A 9,739-nucleotide genomic window follows, 5' to 3' on the forward strand; every position below is an offset into this window, starting at 1 on the left:
GGTGTACTTCGGTTCAGCAAAATCGTTTATACGCCTACTGAAAAGATAGAAGTCCCTTAACAACCACATAAGTACTGAATAAGAGTTAAATTTTCAAACCATTCTACAGGCCAAGCGACTTCCCTCACCTTAATTGAGGTAGTAGCCAAGACAACGTTAACCGTTTCTTGATAATTTGCCACATGTGAAGAAGCTGTACCTCCTTTCAATTGTAAACTATACACATACGCATATTGTACGTTTTTCTTTATTTGATTTCATGATGCGAGACAAAAGTCAGCATCTTTTCACGCGTTACAAAACAAAAACGAGAAATATAACCAATATTAAGGCAGAATACAAGTCTGGCTCAGGACGCTTTCTCTTTCAAGCATAGCCTTATATTATGACAGGCAAAAACGGAAGGGAAAAATCTACAATAAAGCATTTACAAATGCACATGAAAAACGCCACTTTGGCTTAACGGAAAATTATCTTCTAGATTCCAAAAACATCAATTCTTTTTAACATAAATAAGTTAGTATAATTTCTCAGTGTCTTTACAAAGTTATGTACACAGGTACATTTTAGATTTTTTTTATTTTTTTAACATACAATACACAGGTATTGTAGCTTGGCAGTTTAGAAAAACTTAACTGCATTGGAAAACTACACTGCTACTATTCAAGTCATACATTTTCTAAACTCTGTATTTTAACAAGTTTCCCTCCTCCTCCCCTTCCCCCACCAAAAATGGTTTATGTGCTACAAAAAAAAACTATATACACAGGTAGTAAAATCAGCCAAGTGATAAGGAAGAACCTAATTGCACAGCGCTATATCCACTCTAAAATAGGCGGTTTAGTGTTCACTTGAGTTCAGTGCTTGGGCTCTCCTCACTGGGAGAGGTAACGATATGTCTGTCTCTGAGGAGGTCGTCCTCGCTTCATCAAGCACTGTCATGGATGAACAAGGAAAAAAGGATCTTCATATCTGTATCAAAGAAAAATACAAAGTATAGATTAATACAACGTTCGGTAATTATTTTTTTTAATTATTGTAATTACTTAAAATGCTATTTGGCACAGTCACACTGATCACTTCAAGACAGCCACTATTGCACTGATTAATCGGGTACAGTTGGCAAAAAGCTTAAGCAACTGGTTATTCAACTGCACACAGCCAACCAATACCGCGAGCAGTGCTGGACTTCTGTGCGCACATATAAGATCAGGTCATTATCGGGATAATAAAACAAACTAATAAATTTCCGTTTCTGACTTTTTAAATCTAGCTGGTTGGATAAATTACATATTTTGTGCTGCGTGGAAGTAATCTAAAAGCAGTGTATTTCAGGTAGCATGGCAGGACTTTATTGCTCTAGAAACGAAGCCACATTTAACTAGGCAGTTGTAACTTTTCAATGGATTAGTATGTAATATTGGATTACCAGAAATAATTAGCACTGTAATGTTTCAGACCTTTCCTTTCTAAAGAAAACCGATTTCCTTTCTGATTATGCAACTGTGGGAGGGGGAGGAAGAAAGAAGATGAAGAGTTTGGCAGCATTTACCTGTAATATAAGCAGCTATATAGATGACTTTAAGAGTTTGGATCTGACTTGTTAAATATCGTAAATCCATCATTTAAAAAAACATTTAAAACGGTACCCCAACTCGAATCAAATTGCGAATATTTCAGCATACATGTAATCTGATTAATTGTGATATTTAAAAAGATTATCTCTCGGTGCTAAGTGTGTGAAGTGTCACACCTCATGCTATCTGAAACTGATACAAAAACAAGTTATTTATCTTACGCGGTACTTTCACAAACGACTTGCGGACATAATTTTTCAATGCACCAGTTCCAACTTGATCGCCAATATGGGCCAGGACGGAAAACGGGCATCACGTCCAGTGAATCTACCATTAGTTGAGTTTGTTGTGGCTAGCCAGTTAAAAAGTCCGCCCCCCCCCCTCTTGTTTGTACATTTAGTCAAATGGTGTAGCTGCATACTACATTGTCCCTTTTCTAACGTGTGTTTTCACCATAATTTACAGAATCAAAGCAGAAATCATCACACCAGAGCCGTGAAAAGAATGCGAAGACTTTTTATGTTACTGCAGCCATTATACTTCTTTGGACGCTTACCCCAAGTGTTATTTTTATGGCTGTTCATACTTAGCTGGTGAGATAAAGAATAGTTTGCTCTCGAAATTAGCTTTAACGTGAATATTCCCCCCACCCCTTGCATTACATCTTATGATGGAGGTTGGACTTAAACAGCAAAATCGTACAATGTATAAAGCTTACAAATGCACACACACGTTGCTGTTGTGGTTCCACACTCCCCCGCATAATGTATTATTTCATTTTCACAGTCAGTCCTCAGTGTCTTTTCTGTATTTACAACAATTAGACAATAAGCTGTCTATATATTATTGTGGAGGGGAGGAAAATAAGACACCAAGACGTTTCGGTACTTGTACAGGACGCTCGTGTATATCTAGTTATTTGAAAAGCAGCTGGAAATAATCACCTGTGCATACGTGTCGTTTTGAAAATAAAGCAGAGAAACAACATCAGTGATATTGGTACACAATATTCAACCCTGCGTGCAGTTTCAAATCCTCAACCTGGGGCAACGAGGCCGATTGGTCAGCACCAGACAGACTCTCACCGCTACCTTTGATTTTATCGTATTTTAAACCGTAAATTTGTAAACAATTTAGTGAGGAGACAGTCAAGAGGAAAAGGAAGGTTATAAAAAGCTACCTTGAGACTTTAGTTTTATGTTTGATGTCCGCTCGAAATCGATTTTTTCGGCGTTTGCTCTAATGCACTCATACTGGGAGAATTTGCTGACCAGTCTGTCTCTGTCTTCGTATTGATTCTTTTTGCTTCTGGAAAGCCATCTACAATCAAGAAAGGTTAATTAAAAAATGAAATCCTGAAATCAGGATGGAGATATATTTCGGGGTTATTTCTATTCAGAAGTGAAGACTTGCCATGCTCGTCGGCATTAGTCAACCACATCTCAAGCAGAGTTGTTGAAGCAAAAAAAAGCCGTTTACTTCATCTTTCTAAAAGGCCTTTGAAGTTGCAGTATCCCTTTTCAAACGTAGGGGAATTCAAGCTTAACCCCACGCAGACCAAGATCTGCAGGATTTTAAAGCGGGTCCGCTGGAAATAAAATGAGAAAAGCACTGGTTGGGTGAAATCATTTTTTTTTGCGCGTGTAAAAAGGTCAGAAAGGTCCGTTTGAAAATGGATCCTGCAGCTTCCATAAGAGTACATCTTTGTCACTTACCGACTGACGCAGCTCGTTTTCGGGGACTACAGCATTGCTCTTTTGAGTCTGTGAAATGTTCAGTTGTCTCTTTAACCGGGTCCTTTTGCTCTGGATTCGCTAAGTGTGTGTCCCCTGAATTTCCCTGAGCCAGTGTTCCTATGTAAACTATCGCATGGTTCCCGTTCACATCCACACTGCAATCCGCCGATGACACTTGCTCCCTGGGCGGACGCCAGTAAAAATTAGGCACATCCTTGCAATCCACGGCTTCCCATTTGTAATTCCCATCCAGCGGCTTGTCCCTCTCGAAGTCGTAATTCCACCTCCGCCTGTCCTGCTCGTGAATCTCCTTCCGTTTCTTCTGTAAGTCTCGGTTTAACTCGTCGTGGTCTACGGGACCGAAGAGGCTTCTGCAGGCAGAAGGTTTCGGGTGCCCTGCTTGCTGAGCTGCCATTCTCTCCAGCGTAGGGCTACCATTAGAAATGCGTACGTTTGACATTTTTTTCCCTTCGTACCCCCTCTCGCTGCAAATCGTCCAAAGCCCAACAGACAGTAGAAATGCAAGGTTGCACGATTTAACAATGTCGTGCAATTCTTCGGAAGGCTGCAAAGCGTAGAACCACAACAAAAACTCCAACAACAACAACCGTTTACAACGTATCTCTCGTCAAAACTGACTCTAGTAAGGCGGAAAAAAACTGGCTTTTTTTTTTCAGTTACCCAATATGGCGAAGGAGGCTGACGAAGAGGAAACTGAGTGACGGACAGGGAATTTTAAAAAGAGAGCACAATGCAATTGGCCAGAGCGGCGGGGCTCCGCCCTTCTCCCGCCCTCAAGTGCTGGGCTGGGACTCGGGAACGAGCTTGCTCAGGGCTGGGAGCGACCTTGCTATGATCTAAAAGCGTTTTGTTTATTGACAAGCAATTCTGTCCCCCTCCCTCCCCAACCCCCTTCCAACCACCCTCCCTTCGATCGAAGCGAGAGTGAGAGGCAGGCGTCTGCGGAGTACTAGCGAAGCGTGAAACCAACGCTAGCGGAGTCAGCTCACAGCGCCATCGTCCTGACTGCCGCAGCAAACACAGCCCTCAACCCGCACCCAGCCTACCTGAACGCTGCTACATATTGCATCACTTAGATTCATCGCTGTGACTTTATTACCGAGTATTCTCCAGATATCATCTCGGAACGCGGATTACTAATAGCTAAGATCCTACAAATACAGCAATCACCCCCACCCCTGATCAATAATCGAAAAAAAATCAGACTCTTTGGTGAAAATTGCTTGATTTCTGTCAAGTTGCCCTTACTTTTTAAAATTTGATCAATTTCACTGTGACTTGGATGATTTCGGAGGAGGCTGAACATAGCCACGATCACTCACAACCAGCTGAGTAACTTTTACTAGAAGGTGATCAAGGGGTTAACAGTGCGTCGGTTATATTTTAAAAGCTTAAACTGGCTTCGTTTTTCTATGCGACGTAAACATGTTTCAATTTTCTTGGCGGATTTGGTTCTTTTTCTTACTTGAAGCTCGAATTTTCTGCCAATAACCGATTTCAATGTGTATTCTATCACTTTTGTGGATTGTTCATCTGAAACTGGATGGGTGAGTGTGCAGAATAAAAGCTGTTAAACAGTGGTGATGTACTCGAAGATACGAAACAAAGAATTGCCTTTCTATTTTTAAACTGTCAGCCTGGGTCTGAGGTTTTAACGTGTTTTCATTGTAAACATTTTTAACTGGCAGTTCTTGTCTCACTTCAGCAGTACGAGCAGGTGACTACACAATGACTGAGAACTAAAGGCAGCCTTAGAAATTATCGTATCGTTTTCAATAAATAAAAATAACTCTTTAAAAACGCCTTGCACTTGTTTTTGCAGCATTCGGATAAGAAGCTTTCTGGATGTCTTAATAGCTCCTCCAAGGCGTTAGATTTAGGATCTGAACTAGACAACAAGGGAATGCATTTCGAGTCTCAATATTAATCACGGCACTTTTTTAAAACTCCTGTGTAGTATTGGGTAACGGAAATTAAGTCTCCGATCTCATTGTAAAACATGTTATGTGTTTGCATTCCAAGAAAATGACCAGAGTTTCGGTTAACATTAAGACGTCAACCGAATTGAAATTCGTAGATTGAATTCGCAATTTCCACATTAATAGTACTGTGTTTATTTACAACTACTGGGTTCAGCAAGAAACGAAATATATAGACGGTCTTCACTATCATAGGTTCAGGCAAGAAAATAAAAACTAGAAATTAATTGATACAGAAAGTATTTTCAGGGTAATTTTTCATTACTTAGAATTGCTTTAGAATCAAACCTTTGGTCTATTTTTAAAACACTCCAGACGAACTGTTTTGTGATACGGTTTGGAAAGGGAAAGCACCACTTTTCTATCTGAGATAACGATTAATCTTTTGGTAAAACTATGGGATAATTTGTAGTGTGTGTCAAGGTATATCGGCCACACAAAACGGACGCAAAGTGATTTACCAAGGGTACATTTTTCCAAGGCAGTTGCAATGAATGTAAATACACTTGATTTTCTCTCCCTCACCCTCAGGGAAAACAAAGCATTATCTCAGTTTGGGTACTGCGGAATCACTGTTGTCGATCCTCATCCCAGACTCATTTCAGTGAGGTATCTTAACAATTATCATTACCAGCTACCCTTATGTATATTGTGTCTCAGTGCCTTAATCAGAGTTCAACGATGGAACCTGCACTATACTTTTTTGGATGTAGGATCAAACCACTCACTAGCCAAAAACTAATCCATGACAAATCTTACATGGCTATGTAATCAGAATCTGTGTTTTTGTTTACACTACCATTCTCAGGACTGGTTTATCTGTGCAGCCAATTTGGATGTATGCCAGAATAACCTGGTCTTGCACTTGACTTCATATTTCTTCCCTGTCACTTTGCAGCCACCATTAAATCTCTCAGCTCAACCCCTTGTATTCCTTCCTCTACACAAACTATTATTGCAACTTAAAAAAACAAAATTAAATATTTGGCATGTGGATACACTGAATATGCATTTGGGTAAAAATTGGTTTCTATCATGGAGCTAAATAATTTAGAACTTTGGCTGAAACTGGACAGTTCCATTCAATCTACTGTATAAATTTCAAATACTGAGCTTGAATTGTGACAGTAGGCCTCAGTTTCATCAGGATATCATAACGAATGATTCTACACAGTTTGTAATGCTAGGCTTGCATAGGTTACATCTATGACTAAATTAGTTTTTTGTATGCACAATGCAACTCTACATATGTCAATTGCAGTGTGTATGAGTGCACATGCCTATTTTTTTGGAGGGGGGTGGGATTATCAGTTGGGAAAGTGGTAATGGTGCTGAAAATGGCCTCAGTATCACTGAGCTAGGGAAAGTCAGCCAGAGTTATTTATCTTCATTACTGTACTGTGATCCCTGCTGGATAGTGTAAAGGAAGACAGGATGTGGTTTGGTCTGATGCCCTCCCCTTGGTCAAATTGACACTGTCACCTTACTGGCTGTGGGCTCACACAAAGTTCGAGCTCCCTGAATGAGTAAAGATATAAAGGTTAAAATGAAACAGAAAAAGGAGGCTTTTGACGAATGTAAGGTTCATAATACAGTGGAGAACCAGGCTGAATACAGAAAGTACAGAGGAGATCTAAAGAAGGGAACATGAGAGGCAAAGAGAGAGTATGAGAATAGATTAGCACTAACATAAAAGGGAACCCAAAAGTCTTCTATAAACATATAAATAGTAAAAGGGTAGTCAATGGAAGTGTGGGACCATTTAGAGACAAATAAAGGAGATCTTCATGTGGAGACCAAGAGCATGGCTAAGGCACTAAATGAATAATTTGCATCCGTCTTCACTAGAGAAGAGGATGCTGCCATTGTACAGTAAAGTAAGAGGTAGTACCGATATTGGATAGGATAAAATTAGATAAAGAGGAAGTACTGAAAAGATTGGCAGTACTCAAAGTAGAAAAGTCACCTGGTGCAGATGGGATGCATCCTAGGTTACTGAGGGAAGTAAGGGTGGAAATTGCTGAGGTTTTGGCCACAATCTTCCAATCCTGCTTAGGTATGAGGACAGTGCCTGAGGACTGGAGGATTGCAAATGGTACACCTCTGTTCAAAAAAGGGGAGAGGATAAACCTGGCAATTACAGGCCAGTCAGCCTAATGTCGGTGGTGAGGAAACTTTTAGAGACAATAATCCGGGACAAAATTAATTGGCACTTAGAAAAGTATAGGCTAATAAATGAAAGTCAGCACGGATTTGTTAAAGGGTAATTGTGTTTGACCAACTTGATTGAATTCTTTGATGAAATAATGGAGAGGGTTGATGAGGGTAGTGCGGTTGATGTGAATATAGACTTTCAAAAGGCATTTGATAAAGCACCACATAATAGCCTTGTAAGCAAAATTAAAGCCCATGGGATTAAAGGGACAGTGGCAGCATGGATACAAAATTGGCTAGTGGTCAGAAAGCAGAGAGTAGTGGTGAATGGTTGTTTTTCAGACTAGAGGGAAGTATACAATGGTGTTCCCCAGAGGACAGTATTAGGACCACTGGTCTTATTGATATGTATTAAAGACCTGGACTTGGATATAGAGAGTATAATTTCAAAGTTTGCAGATGATATGAAACTTAGAAATGTAGTAAACAATGTGGAGGATAGTAACAGACTTCAGACTGGTGAAATGGGCAGACACATGGCAGATGAAATTTAACGCAGAGAAGTGTGAAGTGATGCATTTTGGTAGGAAGAATGGGGAGAGGCAATATAAATTAAATGATACAATTTTAAAGGGGTGCACATAAACAAATCTTTAAAGGTGGCAGGGCAAGTTAAGAAGGCCCTTAAAAAAGCATATGGGATCCTGGGCTTTATTAATAAAGTCAGAGAGTACAAAAGCAAGGAAGTTATGCTAAACCTTTATAAAACACTGGTTTTGCCTTTTCTGGAATATTGCGTTCAATTCTGGGCATCACACCTTAGGAAGGATGTCAACACCTTAGAGAGCGTGCAGAGGCGATTTACTAGAATGGTACAAGGGATGTGGGACTTCAGTTATGTGGAGAAACTGGAGAAGCTGGGGTTGTTCTCCTTAGAACAGAGAAGGTTAAGGGGAGATTTGATGGAGGTGTTCAAAATCATGAACGATTTTGACAGAGTAAATAAGGATAAACTGTTTCCAGTGGCAGACGGGTCGGTAACCAGAGGACACAGATTTAAGGTGATCAGCAAAAGAGCCAGAGGTGACATAAGGAAACATTTTTTTACGCAGTGAGTTGTAATGATCTGGAATGTACTGCCTGAAAGGGTAGTGGAAGCAGATTCATTAGTAACTTTCAAAAGGGAATTGGACAAATACTTGAAGGAAAAAAAATTACAGGGCTATGGGGAAAGAGCAGGGGAATGGGACTAATTGGATAGCTCTTTCAAAGAGCCAGCACAGGCACGATGCGCCAAATGACCTCCTCCTGTGCCGTATGTGCTATGATGCTATGATACTATGATTTAAGAGTGATTTGTCAGAGGACCTGATACTTGTAGAGTTATACCCCATCATGAGTCACCAACTTGAAGAGATGAGGTGAAAACTGAGGAGGGGGGCGTTGGGGATTCTTATATAGTGTGCACAGCTGTGATGTGATGGAGTCAATTGCATTTAAATTGTACTGCCGCTGACATCGTCCTGGTATGAAACCTCAATGGCAAACCTGCACTTATGCTATGACTGATCTGCTTATTAGTACTGGCTACCTGAAGTCAGATTTAGGCAGAAAACGGATTCATTCCAACTTCTGCCAGTGGCTATATGATAACCTATAGAAGATTTTTACACTCTACCGGTTTGGGTTTGAACCCAAGTAGTTCAAGTGAAAGAACACAGTTCTTGTGTTGTTTTTATGTTCCATGTGTAGCACAGGTACCATACTGATATTTTAGGCATGCTTGTGCAAAAAGGATTGTATAAAACCAATAGGGTGGTTTAGAATCAGTGTATATATTTATTTTTTTACATCAGCAGCAGTTATGAGCCTTTTAGTTTTTCTAAATTCTGAAAAAATCTGTAAGCAAGATTGCAAAGAGCTACATGTCCCATCAGCTCTTCTCAATTATAAGAAACTGATCTGATTCAGTTGGAATAGTGTTCTGTATATACACTTGAGTACACGTGTATAGAGTTCTGGATTCTCACTCCATAGAGAGAAGTATAACCACTGCTCCCTGACTGCGTCGCTGTTGAAATGCTGATGGTGCTGTAATAGTTCTGTGTTCTATTAGTATGTGCAGTTTAAAGACAGTATAGAGCCCTGTCACCCAATCCCCCAACAGACTACAGTGATCTGCAAAAACATCATATTCAAAGCACTCACTGGTTCAAATAAATGCTTTTCAAGACCTCGAGACCAAAATGGGAATGGGGTGGGGGAAGAGGAA

At 40.1% G+C, this 9,739-nt stretch overlaps 1 protein-coding gene across 1 annotated transcript; it reads right to left on the reverse strand.

Annotated features, from left to right (window-relative positions):
- Positions 1–229: 229 nt before the first annotated feature.
- cdkn1bb (cyclin dependent kinase inhibitor 1Bb) lies at positions 230–4,012 on the reverse strand. Its single transcript, XM_067999595.1, has 3 exons — positions 3,293–4,012; positions 2,758–2,897; positions 230–972 (listed from the first exon to the last, which is right to left on the reverse strand). The coding sequence occupies exons 1-2, from the start codon at positions 3,771–3,773 to the stop codon at positions 2,773–2,775; spliced, it is 606 nt and encodes a 201-aa protein (XP_067855696.1). The 5' UTR covers positions 3,774–4,012; the 3' UTR covers positions 230–972; positions 2,758–2,772.
- Positions 4,013–9,739: the final 5,727 nt, after the last annotated feature.

This window comes from Heptranchias perlo, chromosome 18, assembly GCF_035084215.1.
Source record: "Heptranchias perlo isolate sHepPer1 chromosome 18, sHepPer1.hap1, whole genome shotgun sequence".
Lineage (NCBI taxonomy): Eukaryota > Metazoa > Chordata > Chondrichthyes > Hexanchiformes > Hexanchidae > Heptranchias > Heptranchias perlo.